The 27,987-nt window shown below is 43.3% G+C and overlaps 1 protein-coding gene across 1 annotated transcript; it reads right to left on the reverse strand.

Moving 5' to 3' along the window:
- Positions 1-3,863: 3,863 nt before the first annotated feature.
- LOC124039654 (phosphoenolpyruvate carboxykinase, cytosolic [GTP]-like) lies at positions 3,864-27,987 on the reverse strand. Its single transcript, XM_046355847.1, has 10 exons — positions 27,418-27,987; positions 13,697-13,909; positions 13,143-13,327; positions 12,448-12,654; positions 10,356-10,543; positions 8,236-8,398; positions 7,738-7,953; positions 5,696-5,833; positions 5,302-5,397; positions 3,864-5,059 (listed from the first exon to the last, which is right to left on the reverse strand). The coding sequence occupies exons 1-10, from the start codon at positions 27,447-27,449 to the stop codon at positions 4,581-4,583; spliced, it is 1,917 nt and encodes a 638-aa protein (XP_046211803.1). The 5' UTR covers positions 27,450-27,987; the 3' UTR covers positions 3,864-4,580.

Here is a 27,987-nt window from a genome sequence, read left to right on the forward strand (position 1 = left end):
GCCACTTTTAGTGAGTTTGGTACACATCCGGTGGATAGAGAGCCGTTTATTATGTTCAACATAGGAGGGCCAAGCACAGGAAGCAGCTCTTTCAGTAGTTTAGTTGGAATAGGGTCCAGTATACAGCTTGAAGGTTTAGAGGCCATGATTATTTACATCATTGTGTCAAGAGATATAGTACTAAAACACTTGAGCGTCTCTCTTGATCCTAGGTCCTGGCAGAGTTGTGCAGACTCAGGACAACTGAGCTTTGAAGGAGTCCGTAATTTGCTTTCTAATAATTATAATCTTTTCCTCAAAGAAGTTCATGAATTTATCACTGCTAAAGTGAAAGCCATCCTTTCTTGGGGAATGCTGCTTTTTAGTTAGCTTTGCGACAGTATCAAAAAGGAATTCCGGATTGTTCTTATTTTCCTCAATTAAGTTAGAAAAATAGGATGATCGAGCAGCAGTAAGGGCTCTTCGGTACTGCACGGTACTGTCCTTCCAAGCTCGTCGGAAGACTTCCAGTTTGGTGTGGCGCTATTTCCGTTCCAATTTTCTGGAAGCTTGCTTCAGAGCTCGGGTATTTTCTGTGTACCAGGGAGCTAGTTTCTTATGAGAAATGTTTTTCGTTTTTAGGGCTGCAACTGCATCTAGGGTATTGCGCAAGGCCCAACCTCCAGCTCCAGCTCCAGCCTCAGCCCAATCTCCAGCTCTAGCCTCAGCCCAACCTCCAGCCTCAGCCCAACCTCCAGCTCCAGCCTCAGCTCCAGCCCAACCTCCTGCCTCAGCCTTAGCTCCAGTCTCAGCTCCAGCTCCAGTCTGACCTCCAGCTCCAGCCTTAGCTCCAGCCTCAGCTCCAGCCTCAGCCCAACCTCCAGTTAAAGGCCCAGATCCAGCACCAACCACAGACCCAGTTCCAGCTCCAGGCCCAGCTCCACTCCCATCTCCAACTCCACTCCCATCTCCAGCTCCACTTCCTACTCCAACTCTATTCCCATCTCCAGGCCCATCTCCAGCTCCACTCCAATCTCAAACTCCAGCTCTATGCCCTGCACCACCCCCAGCTGCAAACAGATATTCTAAAATAAAAATGTTGCTCCATCTTTTCATAATCAGCAGACACATTGACCCGTAAAAAAACAAAAAACAAATGTATATTGTAAAGCCCAACGTTGCCCCTTCGTGAGAGCAGTGGCCACAATGGGCATCTGTTCAAAGGGAATGTCCTGTCTAAAGTAATGGGTCAAGTCACTGACTGTACATGTCAATGTTATTCATCTCAATGACCAAAACATTATAATTCTGCATTGAAACAATGAGATAGACTTCTCCAAACTTGGGCTCAGAGACCCCAGCTGCAGCCCTGGACAGGGAACAGGGGCAGGAGAGTGACTATGCTGAAGTCAGTGTGACCGGGAGGGGCCCAGGAACCTCCAGTTAATGACCTAGATAGAGTTTACGCACAAGTAGATAAGAAAAGTGCATTTGAAGTATTTTTGGTATGTACAGTATGTATTGAGTATTTGTTTTCTATTGGCAGATTTGTTTATTTCTAACTTTGTGCAACTCAATTATTTGGATATTTGTTGAATTTTCTGGTGTGAAAAAAGTGCTTAACTGATTAAAAGTGTGGGTTCCACAAGCTATAGCAGATTCACCTGCAACTGAAGGCAGTTTAAAGCCATATAAAGTCAACTATGACTGCATTGCTTGCTCTCTGGGGTTTTAGGCTCGGTTTCTGTATAAGCATTTTGTGACAACTGCTGTTGTAAAAAGGGCTCTATAAATACATTTAAATGGTTGATTGCTTAAGGAGAGACACAAACTTAGCTGGAGACAGTGGTTTGAAACAAGACAGGAAGTTGGTGAAGTAAGTGTAAATAGCCTGACTGATGATCAAATCTATTGGTCACTGTTTCCCTCTTCTTTAATACAGTTATCTTTATAATATTATATACAGTCCATGTATCTTTTTAGGAGTTATAATGTCCATTTTTATGTTGAGTGTTGATCCTCTATCGACTTGTGTACCCCCTCTATCTACTTTTGTTGACTTTTTTATTAGACCACTCGCAGAACAGCTCCCCTCCTTTGTAAAGGACACCAGCAGTATGATCTCTATCATTGAATCTCTTGATCCTCTCCCTGAGAATACCTTGTTAGTTACTTTTGGTGTTGAGTCATTATACACTAATATTCCACATGAGGGCGGTAATTGAAGCTATGGAACATTTTCTTCTGCAACGTCACCCTAATGAACTACCTTCCAGTGCTGCATTGTAACATTGGCTGAAATAGTACTCACGCATAACCATTTCAAGTTTCTAAATTATTGCTTTATTCAGACGAAAGGTACTGCTATGGGATCCCCCATGGCTCCTAACTATGCTAATTTGTATGTGGGTTACATGGAGAAACAGTCTATTTTCAATCCTCTCAAATGTTTTCTTGCCTCACATCATTATTTGGAAACGGTATATTGATGATATGTTTGTTCTATGGAGGGGTGAAGCAAAACAGCTCCAGGCGTTCCATGCTTTTCTTAACTCCTGTTCTGAGCATCTGAGATTTACTATGCAATCTGATACACGTCAAATCAGTTTTATTGATTTTCTGAGAAGATAATGTTCTATACACTGATCTTTACAGGAAGCCTACTGATCGTAACAGTTTGTTGAGGGCTGATAGTTGTCACCCACTTCCCTTGAAAAATAGTTTGCCCTACAGCCAATTCTGTCGAATCAAAATAATTTGCAAAAAACAATCCGATTTCGACAGAAATATGGCTGAGACGCAAAGAAAGTTCAAGGAGGGGCTACAAGAATGATCAGATTAATATTGCCATTGAGAAAATTCAAAACATTACCTTTTTCAAGGTCAGTCTCGCAGAAAGACGCATTCTTGCGTTCTAACTACCCGCTATTCAAAGTGTTCTGAACAAATTAAGGGAATTGTTCACAAACATTGGCACATCCTAAAATCCGATGATAGTCTCGCTAATGTGTGTTCGGACCTTCCCTTTGTCGTATTCTCGCGGGGCAGAAATCTCAGAGACCAATTGGTAAACTCTGATTTACCACCCCAAAATATTCCTGAACAACGTCTATTTGCGCCCCTACTGGATGGAAATTACAAATGTAATGGCTGTGCTCAATGCAATGGCACTTATACATGTAGATCCTTCAAACACCCACAAACAGGGAAATCGATCCCAATAAAAGGTGTTATTACGTGCTCCACTAAGGCAGTTATTTATCTTATAACTTGTCCTTGTGGTAAAAAAAATATGTAGGTAAAACGAAACGCGAATTAAAAGTACGTATCTCAGAGCATCGTAGCACCATTAGATGTAAAAACTTTACTTATCCAGTTGCGGCCTACTTATTGGAGGCAGGCCACTCTATTTCGTCTCTGCGTTATATTGGCATCGAACATGTCACCTCCCTAGGACAGGGGGTGACCTTGATCATTTATTGTTAAAACGAGAGGCTGCCTGGATCTTTAATGTAAAGACCCCAGCGCCCTTCGGTCTCAACGTAGACTTTGATCTGAAGCCATTCTTGTGATTATTGTGACTTTGCCATTGTAATTGTTTGTAAGCTTGTGTAGTCAAATTAATCTATGATCGTATGCTATCCATTTGTATGATATTTTTATATTTGAGAATTAACCAATGATATTAGGCCACTCTTGGCCATGATTACAGACACCTGTGTCTTTTGACACTATATAAACGAGTCATCCCGCAGTTTGTGATTACACCCTGATGAAAACAGCTTGGCTGTCGAAACGTTGGTAATTACATTTTTTGCATCTGAGCTCCTAGAGTCTGCGGCTCTCTTTTATTTTAGATTGTTGATCAAAAGACACAATTGAGGCAGATTTTGAGGTTGTTTATTAATTGCATCGTAATAAACCATTTAAATGAAATTTCCATTGAATGTATTATTGGTCCAACATTGAACATAACGTAAACATATCATTATCATGCATGTTAATTGAAGACAATACAAGTTGCCAAAAACTGTGAATGAATCTTTCACTCAATAAAATGTAGTTAAAATGTTTTGGTGTTCCCTGAGCCAATCAGATGTATTTTCTTCACATGTTCCAAGCCAATGGCCATTCAGTAATCTCAGTGACTAGTGAGAGGCCAGCAGTGCATTTCAAAAGATGTAGTTAATATTCTGCAAAATGTTAAAATGTATATGGATGTTAAACCTTGTTATGATAAGAGATTATTATTTGGGATAATAGCTTGTAAACAAACATCCAATGTCTTTGTACTTCATTGCAAGATGTCAGTAAGGCATTACTACACATTGATTCTACTCAAGTATCCATTGACAGTGAGTGGCGACTGAACTGCATTGGTTAGTGATGCAGTCGCATCATATCATTGTATTCTCTTACAATTTAGAACCTTTGCTTTACATCTTCCCACATATACTCAATGCAGTTCCCCCCCAAACTGCAATCAGTTTGTCAGCCACTTTTTCTTACCCCCCCTACCCATCCCCACCATATTGCAACATCAGTGTAGTGTAATGTCCAATAGTCTAAACTTTCTCCCTTCAACCCCGACTCATCTGGGTCTATGCCTCTCCATTCCTGACCCTGTCCTCCAGAGCCTTCAGCTCTCCCTCCACCTGTTGGGGGAGGTCGGCTCCCACCTGCTGGGTAAAGTACGCCCGCAGCTCCTGGGTCTCCTTCTCCCAGAAGGCCTTGGGCAGGTCGAAGAGGGCCCCCATGTCCACTTTGCTGCCCAGGCCCTGCAGGTTGATGGCTCCCTCCTGTGGCACCCAGCCCACCAAGCTCTTCTTTGCTGCCTCGTCCTCCCTCTCGCGGCCGCAACGCTTGAAGATCCACTCCAGCACGCGTGCATTGTCCCCGAAGCCTGGCCAGAGGAAGGAGCCCGACGTGGGGTCCTTACGGAACCAGTTGACGTGGAAGATCTTGGGCAGGTGGGTGGGGGCCTTGCGGGTCTCCATGCTGAGCCAGTGGGCCACGTAGTCACCGAAGTTGTAGCCGAAGAAGGGGCGCATGGCAAAGGGGTCATGCATGATAACCTTGCCTAGGGATGAAAAAAATAATAATAATCAAAAGGTCATTGCTTTATACATTGACACTGCTGGAGAGGAATCAGGGAATACAGTATACCACCCAATCAGGGGATATTAGCCCTAGATATGTTTTTCCTGTTCTATTCTATAATTTTCCATTGTACTCTATAGACAGCTCATATCCACTTAAATTACGTACTAACACATGTAATACTATGACAAGCTCTTTAATGAGGTTTATGAGGTACTGTACCTTTGTACTCAGCGGCTGCTGTGGCCTCAGACCTCATAGAGGCTCCCACAAACACACCGTGACGCCAGCTAAACGACTCATACACCAGTGGGACACCTGGGAAACAGAGAGGTCAGGGGTCAGTACAAGGCCAACAGTGTGACAGAGTGTCCCACAGCTACACACTGGGAGCAAGAATTTTAGAACATACAATTTCAAAACAGTTATAATACAGAATAACCTATTTTCCAGTTACATTAACCAAACTGTATAATTTGTAACACTGGATATACCACCAGAGGCTCGCTTTGTAGGAGTGTCTGCTACATGAATACAATGACAATATAATATTATTCTTGTTGTATACGAGTTCCTGAACCACAGTTTAGTCATTGGATCATTAAAGGCCACTCACCCTCTGGCCTTCTGCCCCCGAAGATGATGGCATCGATTGGCACTCCCTCGTCACTCTCCCACTGGGGGTCGATAATGGGACACTGGGCCGCCGGGGTACAGAACCTGGAGTTGGGGTGGGCACACGGGGCAGAGTCTCCTGTGGAAGAAGAGAAAGACGGTGAATACTATTAACAGAATAAAACATTATGACTGTATATAAATGAGTAGTACTGGTACATGAACATTTCTACAACATTGGATTTGATGATAAGCATATAAATAACTTAGAAATATGATTACATTGTTTTTAATGCTACTAGATTAATGGATAAACACGATGTAGTGATTTACAAAGAGTTTACTAATGGTTAACTCTAAGTAGTTTATGAGTAGACATTCTAATGAAGTGTTACTGTGTACTTTCTCTACCCAATGACAACACAAGGACAGTGTCACACCATGTCTCCAGGAGGCACTGTTAACGCTACAGTAAGTCAACTCTACCTCTCCACTGTTAACACTACAGTAAGTCAACTCTACCTCTCCACTGTTAACACTACAGTAAGTCAACTCTACCTCTCCACTGTTAACACTACAGTAAGTCAACTCTACCTCTCCACTGTTAACGCTACAGTAAGTCAACTCTACCTCTCCACTGTTAACGCTACAGTAAGTCAACTCTACCTCTCCACTGTTAACGCTACAGTAAGTCAACTCTACCTCTCCACTGTTAACGCTACAGTAAGTCAACTCTACCTCTCCACTGTTAACACTACAGTAAGTCAACTCTACCTCTCCACTGTTAACGCTACAGTAAGTCAACTCTACCTCTCCACTGTTAACACTACAGTAAGTCAACTCTACCTGTCCACTGTTAACGCTACAGTAAGTCAACTCTACCTCTCCACTGTTAACACTACAGTAAGTCAACTCTACCTCTCCACTGTTAACACTACAGTAAGTCAACTCTACCTCTCCACTGTTAACGCTACAGTAAGTCAACTCTACCTCTCCACTGTTAACACTACAGTAAGTCAACTCTACCTCTCCACTGTTAACACTACAGTGTGTCAACTCTACCTCTCCACTGTTAACACTACAGTGTGTCAACTCTACCTCTCCACTGTTAACACTACAGTAAGTCAACTCTACCTGTCCACTGTTAACACTACAGTGAGTCAACTCTACCTCTCCACTGTTAACACTACAGTGAGTCAACTCTACCTGTCCACTGTTAACACTACAGTGAGTCAACTCTAACTGTCCACTGTTAACACTACAGTGTGTCAATTCTACCTGTCCACACTACAGTGTGTCAACTCTAACTGTCCACTGTTAACACTACAGTGAGTCAACTCTACCTGTCCACTGTTAACACTACAGTGAGTCAACTCTACCTGTCCACTGTTAACACTAGTGTGTCAATTCTACCTGTCCACTGTTAACACTACAGTGAGTCAACTCTAACTGTCCACTGTTAACACTACAGTGAGTCAACTCTACCTGTCCACTGTTAACACTACAGTGAGTCAACTCTACCTGTCCACTGTTGACACTACAGTGAGTGAACTCTACCTGTCCACTGTTGACACTACAGTGAGTGAACTCTACCTGTCCACTGTTAACACTACAGTGAGTCAACTCTACCTGTCCACTGTTAACACTACAGTGAGTCAACTCTACCTGTCCACTGTTGACACTACAGTGAGTGAACTCTACCTGTCCACTGTTGACACTACAGTGAGTGAACTCTACCTGTCCACTGTTAACACTACAGTGAGTCAACTCTACCTGTCCACTGTTGACACTACAGTGAGTGAACTCTAGCTGTCCACTGTTTAATTTTTATTTGACCTTTGTTTCACTAGGCAAGTCAGTTATGAACAAATTCTTATTTTCAATGACGGTCTAGGAACAGTGGGCTAACTGCCTTTTTCAGGGGCAGAACAACAGATTTTCATCTTGTCAGCTCGGGGATTCGATCTTGCAACCTTTTGGTTACTAGTCCAACGCTCCAACCACTAGGCTACCTGATGCCCCACTACAGTGAGTCAACTCTACCTGCTTTCCAGGATTTGCCATGCCAGTCGGTCAGGGAGACCCCTGCAGCAGGTGGGTCCAGTCCCTCCCACCATACCCCTCCGTCGCTGGTCTCGCCCACGTTGGTGAACACTGTGTTTTTGGCGATGGTCGCCATGGCGTGAGGGTTGGTCTTCAGGGACGTGCCAGGAGCCACGCCGAAAAAGCCGTTCTCTGGGTTGATGGCCCTGAGTTTACCTGAGGAGAAAGTGACAAGGTGAGTCACAGAGATGCATTTAAGGATTTGCTCCTTGAAGAAGTGATGTAGTCAACTTAATAATTTCCTCTCTAAGAAAAGGAGGGGAAAGGACTTGACAAGTGGGAGTTGCAATGGGTTGTACAATCTGTCTGGACATGAAATTAATAACATGAGTGTGAATGCTCTTGTATGTTACTGTTTGAGCCTTTACTAGTCTGTCATTGTCTCTACAGAAGCTCTGAGTCTCAGAGTGTGTGTTGAGTGTGCATCCCTCTCCTCACCCTGGCTGTCAAACTTCATCCAGGCGATGTCATCTCCCACACACTCCACAGTCCAGCCAGGCAGCGCAGGCTTCATCATGGCCAGGTTGGTTTTCCCACAAGCACTTGGAAACGCCGCCGTCACGTAACGCTTCACTCCCCGAGGATTGGTGATGCCCAGGATCTAGTCGGGGAGGAGTGACAGGAAAGGGAGAAAGAGAGAAAGGGAGATATTTTCTGAGAGGATAGGTGTGGCATTGACTGGGCAGTTTCTCCGGTAATGTAGGAACATCAGAAGGGACTAACTACTCACTGCTACTGCATGAGGCACTGACTGTGTCACATACAGTAAGCTCTAGAGGTCAACCGATTAATCGGAATGGCCGATTAATTAGGGCCAATTTCAAGTTTTCATAACAATCGGAAATTGGTATTTTTGGACACCGATTTGGCCGTTTTTTATTTTTATTTTTTACACCTTTATTAAATCTTTATTTAACTACGCAGGTCAGTTAAGGACACATTTCTTATTTTCAATGATGGCCTAGGAACGGTGGGTTAACTGCCTTGTTCAGGGGCAGAACGACAGATTTTCACCTTGTCAGCTCGGGGGATTCAATCTTGCAACCTTACAGTTAACTTGTCCAACGCTCTAACCACCTGCCTCTCATTGCACTCCACGAGGAGCCTGCCTGTTACGCCTGTTACGCAAATGCAGTAAGCCAAGGTAAGTTGCTAGCTAGTATTAAACTTATCTTATAATAAACAATCAATCAATCAATCATAATCACTAGTTAACTACACATGGTTGGTGATATTACTAGTTTATCTAGCGTGTCCTGCGTTGCATATAATCGATGCGGTGCGTATCGTTGCTCCAATGTGTACCTAACCATAAACATCAATGCCTTTCTTAAAATCAATACACAGAAGTATATATTTTTAAACCTGCATATTTAGCTAAAATAAATCCAGGTTAGCAGGCAATATTAACCAGGTGAAATTGTGTCACTTCTCTTGCGTTCATTGCACGCAGAGTCAGTGTATATGCAACAGTTTGGGCCGCCTAATTTGCCAGAATTTTACGTAATTATGACATGACATTGAAGGTTTTGCAATGTAACAGGAATATTTAGACTAATGGATGCCACCCCTTAGATAAAATACGGAACGGTTTCAGTATTTCACTGAAAGAATAAACGTTGTTTTCGAGATGATAGTTTCCGGATTCAACCATATTAATTAACTAAGGCTCGTATTTATGTGTGTTATTATGCTATAACTAAGTCTATGATTTGATAGAGCAGTCTGATTGAGCGGTGGTAGGCAGTAGCAGGCTCGTAAGCATTCATTCAAACAGCACTTTCGTGCGTTCTGCCAGCAGCTCTTTGTTGTGCGTCAAGCATTACACTGTTTATGACTTCAAGCATATCAACTCCCGAGATTAGGCTTGTGTAACTGATGTGAAATGGCTAGCTAGTTAGCGGGGTGCGCACTAATAGCGTTTCAAATGTCACTCGCTCTGAGACTTGGAGTGGTTCAAGCCCAGGGAGGAGCAAGGAGAGGGACGGAAGCTATACTGTTACACTGGTAATACTAAGGTGCCGATAAAACATCCAATAGTCAAAGGTTAATGAAATACAAATGGTATAGAGAGAAATAGTCTTATAAATACTATATTAACTACAACCTAAAACGTCTTATCTGGGAATATTGAAGACTCATGTTAAAAGGAACCACCAGCTTTCAGATGTTCTCATGTTCTGGGCAAGGAACTTAAAAATGAGCTTTCTTACATGGCACATATTGCACTTTTACTTTCTTCTCCAACACTTTGTTTTTGCATTATTTAAACCAAATTGAACATATTTCATTATTTATTTGAGGCTAAATTGATGTATTATATTAAGTTAAAATAAGTGTTCATTCAGTATTGTTGTAATTGTCATTATTACAAATAAAAAAATAAACAATTGGCCGATTAGAATTCACTCTTTTACTCATTACTATGTTCCCTGTCTGCTCTTCATGTCTAAGATACAGTATTCCTGTTGGAACCCCTTCAAAAAAGGGAAAGGTGGGTGCACCCCTATCAGGGTCCCCTACCCCTAGGTGCACCCCTATCAGGTCCCCGTTCTCACCAGCATGTGTTCGGCCAGCCAGCCCTCATCCTTGGCGATGCGCGAGGCGATCCGCAGAGCGAAGCACTTCTTGCCCAGCAGAGAGTTGCCTCCGTAGCCGCTGCCGAAAGACAGGATCTGCCTGGTGTCTGGCAGGTGGGAGATCAGCACCTTCTCTGGGCTACACGGCCACGAGTTGACCAGGGGAGCTGGGAGGAGCGGAGGAGGAGGTGGGGAGCATGGGAGGAAGATGGTGATGGAGGAGGGGGGGGGATTTGAAAGCAAGGAATGGAATAGATGGAGAAAGACAAAATGAGGTGAGGCAAATGGTGCTTGAACGGCATACTTCTGAACATGTATAATTATGTAGGATACAGTTAATGTCAGAAGTTTAAATACACCTTAGCCAAATACATATGAACTCAGTTTTTCACAATTCCTGACATTTCATCCTAAAAATTCCCACCTCTTTAAGGAATACCTAGGATAGGATAAAGTAGTCCTTCTCACCCCCCTTAATAGATTTAGATGCACTATTGTAAAGTGGCTGTTCCACTGGATGTCATGGGGTGAATGCACCAATTTGTAAGTCGCTCTGGATAGGAGCGTCTGCTAAATGACTTAAATGTAATGTAAATGTTATGTCAGTTAAGATCACCACTTTCATTTAAGAATGTGAAATGTCAGAATAATAGTAGAGAGAATGATTTACTTCAGCTTTTATTTCTTTCATCACATTCCCAGTAGGTCAGAAGTTTACATACACTCAATTAGTATTTGGTAGCATTGCCTTTAAGTTGTTTAACATGGGTCAAACGTTTCGAGTAGCCTTCCACGAGCTTCCCACAATAAGTTGGGTGAATTTTGTTATGGCCACTCCAATACCATGACTTTGATGTCCTTAAGCCATTTTGCCACAACTTTGGAAGTATGCTTTGGGTCATTGTCCATTTGAAAGTCTCATTTGCGACAAAGCTTTAACTTCCTGACAGATGTCTTGAGATGTTGCTTCAACATCATTTTCCTCCCTCATGACGCCATCTATTTTGTGAAGTGCACCAGTCCCTCTTGCAGCAAAGAACCCCCACAACATGATGCTGCCACCCCCGTGCTTCACGGTTGGGATGGTGTTCTTCGGCTTGCAAGCCTCCCCTTTTCCTCCAAACATAATGATGGTCATTATGGCCAAACAGTTCTATTTTTGTTTCATCAGACCAGAGGACATTTCTCCAAAATGTACGATCTTTGTTCCCATGTGCAGTTTCAAACCGTAGTCTGGCTTTTTTATGGCAGTTTTGGAGCAGTGGCTTCTTCCTTGCTGAGCGGCCTTTCAGGTTATGTCGATATAGGACTGTGGATACTTTTGTACATGTTTCCTCCAGCATCTTCACAAGGTCCTTTGCTGTAAGTTCTGGTAATGATTTGCACTTTTTGCACCAAAGTACGTTAATCTCTAGGAGACAGAACGCGTCTCCTTCCTGAGCGGTATGACGGCTGCGTGGTCCCATGGTGTTTATACTTGCGTACTATTATTTGTACAGATGAACGTGGTACCTTTAGGCGATTGGAAATTGCTCCCAAGGATGAATCAGACTTGTGGAGGTCTGCAATTTATTTTCTGAGGTCTTGGTTGATTTCTTTTGATTTTCCCATGATGTCAAGCAAAGAGGCACTGAGTTAGAAGGTAGTCCTTGAAATACATCCACAGGTACACCTCCAATTGACTCAAATGATGTCAATAAGCCTATCAGAAGCTTCTAAAGCCATGACATAATTTTCTGGAATTTTCCAAGCTGTTTAAAGGCACAGTCAACTTAGTGTATGGCAACTTCAGACCCACTGGAATTGTGGTATTGTGAATTATATATGAAATAATCTGTCTGTAAACAATTGTAGGAAAAATGACTTGGGTCATGCACAAACAGATGTCCTAACCGACTTGCCAAAACTCTAGTTTTTAACAAGACATTTCTGGAGTTTTAATGACTCCAACCTAAGTGTATGTAAACTTCCGACTTCAACTGTATGTGATATGCAACAATGTTGTTGTTTTCCAAGTTTATGATATAACTTACAAGATGGCGATAGAGAGAGAGTCTCTGGGCAGTGGTACCTTTCAGTGGGAGAGGTTGCCCAAGGGAGTGCTGGCAGCGCACAAACTCTGCCCCCTGTGACAGCTTGTCCATGACTGGGGTGCCCATGCGTGTCATTATGCCCATGCTGGCCACCACGTAGGGCGAGTCCGTCACCTGCACGCCAAACTTAGACAGCGGAGAGCCCACCGGGCCCATACTGAAAGGGATCACATACATGGTTCGACCTGAGGAAGAATGAGGAAATTAAGTAATTAAAATTTTAATTGAGTGTTAGACATTATTTCCCATTACAGACGAGTCTCAGTTGGTTAGTTGAAAGCCTTGGTGTCTCAATAAAATTTGAATGTTTCAGAATCATTTAACCCCACACTTTATTCCTAAACTCTACCATTTGATATTTAATGACTCTTGACCCTCTTACCGTCTAAATAGTCTAATTAGTCCAAATTGGACTTCAGTAGTGTAACATTATAACACAACGTTGATAGGCAACTATAACATTTGCCACTGGCGCCTTAGCAAGTTATTTTAGAAGTTTAGGCCGGTTTTCTGTGATGCAAAAATAGGCATTTAAAAAAGTGACAAACCCTATTTGAATGAAGACTGACAGTCCATTACAGACAACTGATACAGGCAGCTGAAACTATAGAGAGGTTGTGTTAAACCTCTTGTCTGAAAGCCCCAGAGTAGAACGGCGTGTACAGTACAGTACCTGCCATGCAGCCTGGGAAGCGGTCCTTCCTGGCCTTCTGGAAGTCACCCTCACTCATCCAGCTGCCCAGCTGGCTCTTAGCCCCCCCACCGGGGGTGGGGATGGTGTCCCTCTGGTTCTTGGTGACGATCACCGTCTTACTCTCCACGCGAGCCACATCCTTGGGGTCTGTGCGTGCCAGCCAGCTGCCCAGACAGAAAAGCCATAAACAGACTATTAATTATCTTATAATTCTTTATGGCAATGAGTATAACAGGCTTGGAGTCTTTTGTTGATCTCAAGGCCACAGTGGAAAAGGTGACCCAGGAGATTCTTTGATGTATGACTGAAATTGTTTCAGATTAATATTACAGAGTCAGACAGATAACTTTGTTTGACAGACTTAGTACTCTAAATAACGTACATTCAATTTAAGAATTCTTCACTAACCAGAATATTTTTTAATGTATTCTCCTCTACATTAACTTAGATCACTAGTGAACTTAACCTGCTTTGTGACATAAAGACCAAAATTCCTACTAAACCTTTGTAGCAGTGATCACAGCAGCACTCACCAGTTCTCATACTTTGGTAGCTTCTTCACCATGCCCTCCTTCTCCAGGCCAGCTAGGATGTGGGCCGACTCTTCTGCACTCCCCGTCACCACATGCACATTGGCAGGCTTGCACTCATCCACCGCCCCCTTCACAAAGTCAGCCACCGCTGGGGGCAGAGAGGGGATCGAGGCCAGGGAGCGGACCCCCACAGATGCCCCCACGCCACCCCGTCTGTACCAAGACACAGGGAGGTAGAAGTGGGTGTGTTACAGAGGTTTACAGGGGAGGAACTGTATTCAAACATACTGTACTATATAGACATGATATTAGGTTGCTGGCTGATAGCAGCTGTAAGAGGTGCAACACTATGATAATTTAGCAACTCGCAGTTATCAAATAAGATGTGCCCCAAATGGATATCAAATTTAAATCTGGTGTTAAAATAGGTAACACAATAGGAGCAACATTTAAATACTGGGTAGCAAGATGCACAATCAACCCCTTCAGTATGGTTTCAGGGATGCAATTCTATTGAGAGTAGATTACAGGAAAATGTGTCACTACATTCTTACTATTAGTGCTAGTATTAGAGCAATTCACAGGTAAATAATGCAATGGGGCAATGGGGTGTCACAGAGGAGTAGACTTGGGTCCTTCTCCAAACGGATTCTTGGGAATGTTGTTTTACCTAAACCACGGCAAGCACTGTGAATGTGTTACTTCTGAACATATTCTAGAATAACATTTCATTATCGGGTGTATGGTTAGAAACAAATAATACCCATACATGTTCACTATTATTTAATCATCTGCATGAGACAGACATCACAACCTGACACTTCAGCTCAGAGCTCTTTATAATAGTGGAGGCACGTAGGGGGGCTGTCTTTTGTTTGTTAACAGCCCAGTGTTCACATGCAAGGGTAAAACACAATCAATTACAACATGTGTGAGAGCTCTGGCTAGCTGACTAGAAACACCAGGTGCGATGGTTGATGGTTTGACAACAAAAAAAATCTGAGGAGGATTCTGTGTGCTCAGATGCACTCTTCAATTGAAACTTTGTTAAAAAAAAATTTTTTTAATAACTCTTTATACTGATGTGTCTAGGAACCTCTGGAGCTGGTTTGGCTATCTCTTTGTCTCTAGGAGCTGCCTCATAATTTGACTTGCATTCCAACCCATGGCTAGGTCTATTGACTAATTTGTCTAAGAATTTAAATCACACTATTCTACCTTGGTAGCTAGGTGAAAGACAGGTTCCGGTAAAAGGGCTGACAAAGTCTGTTCCAATTGGCTGCATTGTGGGTGTCATTGAACTTCCTGTGTAAACAACGGCCATTTCTAAAGGAAGGGTTAAAGGCTGCCCAGTGTCCTACGTGCAAACAGAGAATATAGGTTGTTGTTGGTGGGAAAATGCCCAATGTCACAGGGAACAAGTATTGTTTAAACACTGTTTAACCATTTATGTGATGAGAAGTCATCTTAGATCTTCTCCAGTTTATGAAGTCTATTATAAGTGATTCATTTCTGCATGCAGTCGACCAGATGTGTGTATTGAGAAACTTCAGACTGGGAGGGAAGGAGAGAGAGACCTTTTGCCCACAAAGTACTGAGCAGGAAAAGAGAGAGCAAGCAAGAACACAAAAAATGAACCATAAGAGGAGAACGGTTAGGCTTTCCACCCTTTCCTCTGTGTAGATTGCCATTCTCAGGAACAGGTCACTGCAAGCAGACTTTACTGAAAATCTATAGAGCACATACTGTTGGAGCTTTTTTAATTTAATTCTTTTTATTTCACCTTTATTTAACCAGGTAGGCTAGTTGAGAACAAGTTCTCATTTACAACTGCAACCTGGCCAAGATAAAGCATAGCAATTCGACACATACAACAACACAGAGGTACACATGGAATAAACAAAACATCGTCAATAATACAGTAGAACAAAATAAAACAAAAAGTCTATGTACAGTGAGTGCAAATGAGGTAAGATAAGAGAGTTAAGGCAATAAATAGGCCATGGTGGTGAAGTAATTACAATATAGCAATTAAACACTGGAATGGTAGATGTGCAGAAGATGAATGTGCAAGTAGAGATACTCGGGTGCAAAGGAGCAAGATAAATAAATAAATACAGTATGGGGATGAGGTAGGTAGATAGATGGGCTGTTTACAGATGGACTATGTACAGGTGCAGTGATCTGTGAGCTGCTCTGACAGCTGGTGCTTAAAGTTAGTGAGGGAGATATGAGTCTCCAGCTTCAGAGATTTTTGCAGTTCGTTCCAATCATTGGCAGCAGAGAACTGGAAGGAAAGACAACCAAAGGAGGAATTGGCTTTGGGGGTGACCAGTGAGATATACCTGCTGGAGCGCGTGCTACGAGTGGGTGCTGCTATAGTGACCAGTGAGCTGAGATAAGGCGGGGCTTCACCTAGCAGAGACTTGTAGATAACCTGTAGCCAGTGGGGTTGGCGACGAGTATGAAGCGAGGGCCAACCAACGAGAGCGTGCAGGTTGCAATGGTGGGTAGTGTATGGGGCTTTGGTGACAAAACGGATGGCACAGTGATAGACTGCATCCAGTGTGTTGAGTAGAGTGTTGGAGGCTATTTTATAGATGACATCACCAAAGTCGAGGATCGGTAGGATGGTCAGTTTTACGGTATGTCTACAGTATGTTTGTCAGCATGAGTGAAGGATGCTTTGTTGCATTATAGGAAGCCAATTCTAGATTTAATTTTGGATTGGAGAAGCTTAATGTGAGTCTGGAAGGAGAGTTCACAATCTAACCAGACACCTAGGTATTTGTAGTTGTCCACGTATTCTAAGTCAGAGCCGTCCAGAGTAGTGATGCTGGACGGGCAAGCAGGTGCGGGCAGTGATCGGTTGAATAGCATGCATTTAGTTTTACGTGCATTTAAGAGCAGTTGGAGGCCACGGAAGGAGAGTTGTATGGCATTGAAGCTCATCTGGAGGTGGTTAGTTAACACAGTGTCCAAAGAGGGGCCAGAAGTAAACAGAATGGTATCGTCTGCGTAGAGGTGTACCAGGGAATCACCAGCAGCAAGAGCAACATCATTGATGTATACAGAGAAAATAGTCAGCCCGAGGATTGAACCCTGTGGCTCCCCCATAGAGACTGCCAGAGGACCAGACAACAGGCCCTCCGATTTGACACACTGAACTCTATCAGAGAAGTAGTTGGTAAACCAGGCGAGGCAATCATTTTAGAAACCAAAGCTGTCGCGTCTGCCAATAAGAATGTGGTGATTGACAGAGTCGAAAGCCTTGGTCGATGAATACGGCTGCACAGTAATGTCTCTTATCGATGGCGGTTATGATGTCAAAGTTCAAAGTTGTCATTTAGGACCTTGAGCATGGCTGAGGTGCACCCATGAGCAGCTCTGAAACCAGATTGCATAGAGGAGAAGGTACGGTGGGATTCGAAATGGTCGGTAATCTGTTTGTTAACTTGGCTTTCGAAGACCTTAGAAAGACAGGGTAGGATAGATATAGGTCTGTAGCAGTTTGGGTCGAGTGTCACCCCTATGAAGAGGGGGATGACCGCGGCAGCTTTCCAATCTTTGGGAATCCCAGACAATACGAAAGAGAGGTTGAACAGGCTAGTAATAGGGGTTGCAACAATTTCGGCTGATCATTTTAGAAAGAGAGGGTCCAGATTGTCTAGCCCGGCTGATTTGTAGGGGTCCAGATTTTGCAGCTCTTTCAGAACATCAGCTATCTGGATTTGGGTAAAGAAGAAATGGTGGGGGCTTTGGCGGGTTGCTGTGGAGGGTGCCTGGCAGTTGACCGGTAGCCAGCTGGAAAGCATGGCCAGCCGTAGAGAAATGCTTATTGAAATTCTCAATTATAGTGGATTTGTCAGTGGTGACAGTGTTTCCTAGCCTCAGAGCAGTGGGCAGCTGGGAGGAGGTGCTATTATTCTCCATGGACTTTACAGTGTCCCAGATTTTTTTTGAGTTAGTACTACAGGATGCAAATTTCTGTTTGAAAACGCTAGCTTTAGCTTTCCTAACTGCCTGTGTATATTTGTTCCTAGCTTCCCTGAAAAGTTGCATATCACGGGGGCTATTCGATGCTAATGCAGAACGCCACAGGATGTTTTTGTGCTGGTCAAGGGCAGACAGGTCTGACGTGAACCAAGGACTATATTTATTCCTAGTTCTAAATTTTATGAATGGGGCATGCTTATTTAAGATGGTGAGGAAGGCACTTTTAAAGAATAGCCAGGCATCATCTACTGACGGGATGAGGTCAATGTCATTCCACGATACCCAGCCAGGTCAATTAGAAAGGCCTGCTCGCAGAAGTGTTTTAGGGAGCGTTTGACAGTGATGAGGGGTGGTCGTTTGGTCGCAGACCCATTACGGATGCAGGCAATGAGGCAGTGAACGCTGAGATGTTGATTGAAGACACCAGAGGTGTATTTGGAGGGCGAGTTAGTTAGGATGACATCTATGAGGGTGCCCGTGTTTACGGATTTGGATTGTACCTGGTAGGTTCCTTGATAATTTGTGTGAGATTGAGGGCATCAAGCTTGGATTGTAGGATGGCCGGGGTGTTAAGCATGTCCCAGTTTAGGTCACCTAGTAGCACGAGCTCAGAAGATAAATGGGGGGCAATCAATTCACATATGGTATCGAGAGCACAGCTGGGGGCAGAGGGAGGTCTATAGCAAGTGGCAACAGTGAGAGACTTGTTTCTGGAAAGGTGAATATTTAGAAGTAGAAGCTCGAATTGTTTGGGTACAGACTTGGATAGTAATAGAAAACTCTGCAGGCTATCTTTGCAGTAGATTGCAACACCGCCCCTTTGGCAGTTCTATCTTGGCTGAAAATGTTATAGTTAGCGATGGAGATTTCAGGGTTTTTGGTGGTTTTCCTAAGCCAGGATTCAGACACGACTAAGACATCCGGGTTGGCAGAGTGTGCTAGAGCAGTGAGTAACTTAGGGAGGAGGGAGTACTTAGGGAGTACTTAGGGAGTAGGCTTCTAATGTTAATGTTCTTTTGTCCTGTCATGTTGAGCCCAATTGTTAGAATCACTTGAGCATCTGTCTAGAACTTAACTCACGGTAAATAAGAATTAGGGAGCCAACAGTGAGTGGAGGTTGGTTTCTATTTTTCTTTTAAACCAGGGATCATCAACTAAATTCAGCCAAGGGGCAATTATTGAGCAGATGGTCAGGGGGGCTGGAACATAATTACAAATAATTTGTTGACTGCAAATTGACCACAAGAAGCCCAAAATATCATAATTTCAAACCTTGCTTACATTTCTATACAATCTCGCTATAATGCTTGGGAATTCTTGAGAACAGATTTCCAAAATGTAAATAACTTGGAGCTGATTTCCTGGTGTTTTTACAGTGTTTTATGTATGTCCAACATGAACATAAAAATGAATAAAATCATGTATATTTTGCTCAGAAAACTTGGGGGTCATTTAAACCACCAGTGGGCCAAATTCGGCCCACGTTTTGTCAGTTGGGGAACCCCGGTTTCCTCTTTTCTTACTTTTCCAAAGTTCCCCTCTCCTCCGTTTCACCTTTGATGGCTTATTTCATCCTCCTGCCCTCTCTCTCTCTCACTCCATCAGTCACTTTTGACAGATTGTCATGGTAGATGTATAAGGTAAAGGGAGGACTGTGCTCAACATATAACATGTGCTCATATGTATTGTATTTTAAATATTTTTTTACCTCTATTTAACTAGGCAAGTCAGTTAAGAACAAATTCTTATTTTCAATGACTGCTTAGGAACATTTGTACCTTGTCCGCTCGGGGATTGGAACTTGCAGCCTTCCGGTTACTAGTCCAACGCTCTATCGACTAGGCTACCCTGGCGCCCCATATAAGCACAACATGTTTCCATTTAAGGGTACAGCAAAAGTCCCAGCTTCCACTACAAGTACCATAGCAGCACTTCTGAACAAATCTGCTTGTGTCATTTTTCAATGTAGCTCACCATACCTATGTATGATATGTTACGAATGGCATTTTATAAAAAATATTTGGTTGGCGGTATATATAAAACAATATAAAACACCTCTTTGGGTGAATTCACTTACAGTATACCCACGTTTTCAGTCACAATTTTCTTATACCACATAAAATGACTTGCATGATATTAATAAAAATGAAGCGTGGTTTGTTGAAATGTTGTAAGATAGGCCTAATGCACTTTTATATTTGTATGAAACGGTTAATAGTTCATTTTTGATAGGCTAACGTTACTTGATGAAGACATGCTGTTATAGCAACTCTGTGCTTTTGTCTTGAAACTAAAATGTAATGAGTGTAGCCTACAGACAAGAAAATAACTCATTCAACTGTCTGCACACACAGGCTTGTGGATTGTTGCATTATTCAAGAGTGTAATATGGTTTGGTTGCATTATTCAATAGTGTATACGTTTTAGAGGAAAAGCATCTGTCATTGTTCAATAGTTTATGGATCCTGGCTTGTGACCAATGTTCCCTCTAAGATGCCCGCAGCTCCCCCAGGGACTGCCTTGCGAAAGAAATATCAGCCAGCTCAGAGAAGCACAAGATTGAACTTCACTCAACTTTCTAGAGTTTTCCCCGTTAGTTAACACTTTACTATTTATATTTTTGCCAAATTTTACTCCACAACGTTCCTAAAGAAAATAATATACTTTACACTCCATACATTTTTCCTGACACCCAAAAGTACTTGTTACATTTTGAATGCTTAGCAGAAGAGGAAAATGGTCCAATTCACACACTTATCAAGAGAACATCCCTGGTCACCCCTATTGCCGTTGATCTGGCAGACTCACTAAACATAAATGCTTTGTTTGTAAATGATGTCTGAGTGTTGGAGAGTGCCCCTGGCTATCTGTACATTTTAAAACAAGAAAACTGTGCTGTCTGGTTTGCTTAATATAAGGAATGTGAAATTAGTTGTACTTTTACGTTTGATACTTAAGTATATTTAAAACCAAATACTTTTAGACTTTTACTCAAGTAGTATTTTACTGGGTGACTTTCAATTAAGTCATTTTCTATTAAGGTATCTTAACTTTAACTCAAGTATGATAATTGGATACTTTTTACACCACTGCCATTCACTTTGAACTGGACTGTGTTTACAGCATGAGCGGTCATGAGTAGATGAGCTTGTTTTAAGATCAAAGCGAGAGCTACACTGCCGTTCAAATGTTTGGGGTCACTTAGAAATGTACTTGTTTTTGAAAGGAAAGCACATTTTTTGTCCATTAAAATAACATCAAATTGATCAGAAATCCAGTATAGACATAGTTAATGTTGTAAATGACTATTCTAGTTGGAAACGGCTGATTTTTAGGCCTACATTGAACACCAAGCAATGGCCACCTGTGTAGGCTGAACGATAGCACAACTATTTCCATGTTAAAATGTTATTTTATGGCATTTTCTCCATATTTCTTTTATGGTAGACCACTCTGGTAGGCCTACATTATAGAGGTCGACCGATTAATCGGAATGGCCGATTACTTAGGGCCGATTTCAAGTTTTCATAACAATCGGAAATCTGTATTTTTGGATGCCGATTTTTGCCTTGTTCAGGGGCAGAACGACAGATTTTTACCTTGTCAGCTCAGGGATTCAATCTTGCAACCTTACAGTTAACTAGTCCAACGCTCTAACCACCTGCCTCACAAGGAGCCTGCCTGTTACGCGAATGCAGTAAGAAGCCAAGGTAAGTTGCTAGCTAGCATTAAACTTATCTTGTAAAAAAACAATCAATCAATCATAATCACTAGTCATAACTACACATGGTTGATGATATTACTAGTTTATCTAGAGTGTCCAACGTTGCATATAATCAATGCGGTGCGCATTCACGAAAAAGGACTGTCGTTGCTCCAACGTGTACCTTACCATAAACACCAATGCCTTTCTTAAAATCAATACACAGAAGTTTACATTTTTAAACCTGCATATTTAGCTAAAAGAAAGGTTAGCAGACAATATTACCCAGGTGAAAATGTGTCACTTCTCTTCCGTTCATTGCACTCAGTCAGGGTATATGCAACAATTTGGGCCGCCTGGCTCATTGCGAACTAATTTGCCAGAATTTTACGTAATTATGACATAACATTGAAGGTTGTGCAATGTAACAGCGTTGTTTATGACTTCAAGCCTATCAACTCCCGAGATTAGGCTGGTGTAACCGATGTGAAATGGCTAGCTAGTTAGCGGGGTGCGCACTAATAGCGTTTCAAATGTCACTCGCTCTGAGACTTGGAGTGGTTCGAGCCCAGGGAGGAGCAAGGAGAGGGACGGAAGCTATACTGTTACACTGGCAATACTAAGGGTACAGCACTAATAGCGTTTCAAACGTCACTTGCTCTGAGACTTGGAGTAGTTGTTCTCCTTGCTCTACATCTGGGTAATGCTGCTTTGAGGGTGGCTGTTGTCGATGTGTTCCTGGTTCGAGCCCAGGTAGCGGCGAGGAGAAGGATGGAAGCTATACTGTTACACTGGCAATACTAAAGTGCTGATAAGAACATTCAATAGTCAAAGGTCGTACAAATCGTATAGAGAGAAATAGTCCTATAATTCCTATAATAACTACAACCTAAAACTTCTTACCTGGGAATATTGAAGACACATGTTAAAAGGAACCAACAGCTTTCATATGTTCTCATGTTCTGAGCAAGGAATTTAAACGTTAGCTTTCTTACATGGCACATATTGCACTTTTACTTTCTTCTCTAACACTTTGTTTTTTGCATTATTTAAACCAAATTGAACATGTTTCATTATTTATTTGAGGCTAAATTGATTTTATTGATGTATTATACTAAGTTAAAATAAGTGTTAATTCAGTATTGTTGTAATTGTCATTATTACAAATACATGTGTAGAAAATTGTCTGATTAATCGGTATTGGCTTTTTATGGTCCTCCAATAATCGGTATCGTGTAATGAACTTCGTCTGTTGTTTGTAGAGAGGCAGACCGAAATGCAGCGTGTAGGTTACTAATGACATTTAATGAAGAAAATGCTGTACATGAAATAACTGAGAATACAAAACAACAAACGAGTGAAACTAATTACAGCCTATCTGGTGACTAACACAAAGACAGGTACAATCGCCCATGAAATACAACGTGCACTCAGGCTGCCTAAATACGGTTCCCAATCCGAGACAACGAGAATCAGCTGACTCCAATTAGGAATCGCCTCAGGCAGCCAAGCCTAACTAGACACACCCCTACTAATACACACTCCTAATTAATACAAACCCCAATACGAAATACAACATATAAACCCATGTCACACCCTGGCCTACCCAAACATATAACAAAAACACAAGATACAATGACCAAGGCGTGACAGAACCCCCCCCTAAGGTGCGGACTCCGGGACGCACCTCAAGAGCATAGGGAGGGTCCGGGTGGGCGTCTGTCCATGGTGGCGGTTCTGGCTCGGGACGTGGACCCCACTCTATAAATGTCCTAGTTCCTCCCCTTCGCGTCCTAGGATAATCCACCTTCTCCGCCGACCATGGCCTAATAGTCCTCACCCTGATCCCCACATAACTGAGGGGCAGCTCGGGACAGAGGGGCAGCTCGGGATAGAGGGGCAGCTCGGGATAGAGGGGCAGCTCAGGATAGAGGGGCAGCTCAGGATAGAGGGGCAACTCAGGATAGAGGGGCAACTCATGATAGAGGGGCAACTCAGGATAGAGGGGCAACTCAGGATAGAGGGGCAACTCGGGACAGCGGGGCAGCCCGGGACAGAGGGGCAGCCCGGGACCGAAGCAGCCCGGTACTGAGGGGAAGCCCGGTACTGAGGGGAAGCCCGGTACTGAGGGGAAGCCCGGTACTGAGAGGAAGCTCGGTACTGAGAGGAAGCTCGGTACTGAGAGGAAGCCCGGTACTGAGAGGAAGCCCGGTACTGAGAGGAAGCCCAGTACAGAGAGGGAGCCTAGTACTGAGAGGAAGCTCAGTACTGAGAGGAAGCTCAGGCAGGTAGTAGGCTCCGGTAAATCCTGGCTGGCTGGTGGACCTGGATGATTAAGGTTGTCTGGCCGATCTAGAAGATCTTGGTAGACTGGCACTTCTGGCGGATCCTGGCAGACTGGCACTTCTGGCGGATCCTGGCAGACTGGTGACGCTGGGCCGACTGGCGGCGCTGGGCAGACAGGAGACTCCGGCAGCGCAGGAGAGGAGAAAGGCTCTGGCTGCGCTGAACAGGCGAGGCGCACTGGACGCGCTGGGCCGACTGGGAGCACTGGTGGCGCTGGACAGACAGGAGACTCCGGCAGCGCAGGAGAGGAGAAAGGCTCTGGCTGCGCTGAACAGGCGAGGCGCACTGGACGCGCTGGGCCGACTGGGAGCACTGGTGGCGCTGGACAGACAGGAGACTCCGGCAGCGCAGGAGAGGAGAAAGGCTTTGGCTGCGCTAAACAGGCGGGAGACTCCGATAGCGCAGGAGAAGAGAACAGCTCTGGTTGCGCTAAACAAGCGGGAGACTCCGGCAGCGCAGGAGGGGAGAAAAGCACTGGCTGCTCTGAACAGGCGAGGCGCACTGGAGGCCTGGTGCGAGGTGCTGGAACTGGTGGTACTGGCGCGAGGACACGCACAGGAAGCCTGGTGCGGGGATAGATGTGTGGAGGTGGCTCTGGATAGACCGGACCGTGCAGACGCACTGGAGCTCTAGAGCACCGAGCCTGCCCAAGCTTACCTGGCTCGATGCCCACTCTAGCCCGGCCAATAGGAAGGGCTGGTATGTGTCGCAGCTGGCTCTGCACCCGCACTGGAAACACCGTGCGCTCCATAGCATAACACGGTGCCTGCCCGGTCTCTCTAGCCCAACGGTGAGCACAGGGAGTATGCACAGGTTTCCTACCTGGCATAACTATTCTCCCTTTTAGCCCCCCCCAATATTTTTTGGGGGGTGACTTTCCGGTTTCCAACCGCGTCGCCGTGCTGCCTCCTCATACACACGCCTCTCCGCTTTAGCTACTTCTATTTCCTCCTTGGGACGGCGATATTCTCCCGGCTGCGCCCAGGGTCCTTTTCCGTCTAATATCATCTCCCAAGACCAGAAGTCCTCATATTGCTGCTCCTCACAATTAACTCAGGTCTGACTCCTGACTCTGCCACTCTCTCTCTGCGCTTTCCCCCGTTACCTACGGTTTTCCCTCTGTATAGCCGTGCTCTCCTTTTCGATTCCATCCGTGTATAGCCCTCTTCGCATTGCTGTAGGGAATCCCAGGCGGGCTCCTGCACTCGCACTGGGTCGGCTGCCCACCTGTCGATTTCTTCCCACGTAGTATAATCCATATCGTCCTCCTTCAGATCCTGCCAGTTCACACGCTGCTCGGTCTGTGAATCGTGGTGGGTGATTCTGTAATGAACTTCGTCTGTTGTTTGTAGAGAGGCAGACCGAAATGCAGGGTGTAGGTTACTATTGACATTTAATGAAGAAAATGCTGTACATGAAATAACTGAGAATACAAAACAACAAACGAGTGAAACTAATTACAGCCTATCTGGTGACTAACACAAAGACAGGTACAATCGCCCACGAAATACAACGCGCACTCAGGCTGCCTAAATACGGTTCCCAATCCGAGACAACGAGAATCAGCTGACTCCAATTAGGAATCGCCTCAGGCAGCCAAGCCTAACTAGACACACCCCTACTAATACACACTCCTAATTAATACAAACCCCAATACGAAATACAACATATAAACCCATGTCACACCCTGGCCTACCCAAACATAACAAAAACACAAGATACAATGACCAAGGTGTGACATATCGGGGTTGAAAAAATCATAATCGGTCAACCTCTACTATATTATGATCAAATAGCCACAGTAGCCTACTTGAACACTGTTAAAAAATTACTTAAAACGGGTACAGCCTCAGTGTTCACAGTAAATGTGCGCCGAAAGTTGCACAGAATTCTCACAACGTTCAAGTTTGCACTCAGCAGACTTGAAATCTGCTCACTTGACCCTTAAAAAAATTAGGGAACATTGCTTGTCACTACTGTGATATTTACGGTCAATTTGAGCTGTGGACCAAGAATGTTGCTTTGCCAGCGAAAACTAAAGGTAAGGCAATGATGTAATTTGAATTGAAAAGTAGAATTATCTTTAGCCACCACGCTCCTCAGACTCTCCTTTAGATCTCGTAGTGAGAATAGGACCTAGTCAGGGAGAAATGCGAGGACAAAGATAGCCCTGAAAATTGATCATTTCTCAACCCCTGTGGCCCTCTCTTTGGGTTGCAGCTGGGCTTTGCTTAGTCTCATTTCCACAAGGACAATGCAACACACCTCCAAAAATGTAGACCAATCACTGTGCACCACACACAGTCACACCCACACTCCCCCCAAATTTAATGTAAATAGCTTGGTCCATAGTGCGTTTTCAGGAACTGAGCAGAAATGCACATATCACATGCAACCTACATACAGAAAAAAATGTCATAACACATAGACATGCAGAAGTAAGGCATTGAAACTTCTGTCAATTAGGCGGCTACACAAATCCGGACAATCTCGAATTCACTATGATGCTGTTTCAACACACACATATACACACACACACACACACACCAATAACAAATGCATAGTAGACACACAAACATAGAACCCTCTCAAGTTTGTAAGACTGACAGTGTCATGCAGTTCACTCTGAAAAGTAAGGTAAGATGCACTCAAGACTTCTCACATACTTGTTATTCTCCGTGTGACGTCACCCAACAGCCTTGAGAAAGAATGGTGAAGAGAAAGTGGAATGACAGAGATTCAAAGCAATAGGATCTTGAAATTCTGTCCGTCATTTTCTATCTCCGGGGCGAACAGCTTTTGAAATCTGGTCGGTCAGGTTTGTGCACCACCAAGTCGGTCAGACACAAACCAAGACACACAAAGTTGTGTGTGCTGTGCTATATGTCTGTGGCATTTTCTATTAAGATCTTTCTTTGTAGTTCATTGACATTGGGGTCATTCCATGTCATGTCAGCAAGCCATTACACCCACCATCTCAGATTGTTTTGAAATCATTTCTGCAGTTAGAAACAGATACGATTAGCATTCCTGAACCATTATTTTGTTGAAATATAATTTGATTTATGAGAAATAATAAACTAATTGATGGCACTCAAATTGTACCTTTGAATGTATAGAACTCATTGGCTAGCTTGGACTTATTCTTTCCGCTGATCATTTTAAAACAAGACGGTCAATTTAACAGCAATTGACAATCAAGTTGGAGATGATGAACGGCTAATTGCAGTGCCTTGCATAGTCTTCAATATGACTTTCCATTCAACAATGAGGATATTTAATCCTAACTTTATGGACATGTCATTTCTAGTTTATGTGTCCTTAACATTTGGTTACAATGCAACTCTGATATTCCCTGAGTTTTCCATCATAAATGTATACCCTATCATCATAAGGATGTTTGCATAGGATTGCTGCCAACAGCCATATCATGAGCGAAATTGCGATAACTGGTAAAAGTATCTTATCCACTATAGTGATATTACTAATTCATGACTACTCATTTTATACCATCATCACCATTCCATGATTTGCCTAATGCAGTTAAAACATTTTAAATGTAGCAAGGCTGGGAACAGTTCAAATAGACAACGAATACACTATGTACAGCATACTGTACCATGGTTAGTCAATAAGGAAATAATATGTTTCAAATTGCAATATGCTAGATACTCACCTTCTGATAACTCCAAGCAAAAGACACGACATCTTGTAAAATATAAAATAAAATAGATATCTTCACAAAAAGAGGAGAGACGTGTGCGCTTTTAGGACCAACCACAACTCATATCGGATTGGCCTATGAAGAAGAACTCCAATGTTGAGGTAACCTGGTGTAGGCTCATGAGAGAACCTTGTACTTTGCAACACGTGTAACTTATCGGAGAGGCATACGCCTTGAACCAGGTTCTGCGCTTCGTTCTCCAAACCGCAACTTCAATGCAAACAAATAGCCAACCGATTGCATATATACACCAAGCTAAATGTATATTTCTTTCGTCGAGTAATCCAGCAGTAGTCTTGGCTACTGATAACGCTATCCGTTCAACAAAGGTTAGGCTATTAAACAGGACTGTCTGAAAACAAATAAAAGGTCTGAGAGGAGGTGTCTCTCATGTTAAACTGGTTTGTTTTCTATAACACTGCAAAGAGAATAAACAAAGTAGAGCATTTCATACAACTATCATATCCTGTCCCTGCTCCTACTGAACATATACACTGTTTACTGCCCATGCAACAAAAACGC

The sequence above is a fragment of the Oncorhynchus gorbuscha genome, linkage group LG07 (assembly GCF_021184085.1).
Source record: "Oncorhynchus gorbuscha isolate QuinsamMale2020 ecotype Even-year linkage group LG07, OgorEven_v1.0, whole genome shotgun sequence".
Lineage (NCBI taxonomy): Eukaryota > Metazoa > Chordata > Actinopteri > Salmoniformes > Salmonidae > Oncorhynchus > Oncorhynchus gorbuscha.

Bases quoted from the DNA above. Each gene is read 5' to 3' on its own strand.
- LOC124039654 (XM_046355847.1), bottom strand. From the start codon at position 27,449: ATGTCGTGTCTTTTGCTTGGAGTTATCAGAAG. The intron at 13,328-13,696 runs GTGAGTGCTGCT...CTGTCTGGGCAG, and splicing joins CTACCAAAGTATGAGAACTG to CTGGCTGGCACGCACAGACC. The intron at 12,655-13,142 runs GTACTGTACTGT...ATTCTTCCTCAG, and splicing joins CTTCCCAGGCTGCATGGCAG to GTCGAACCATGTATGTGATC.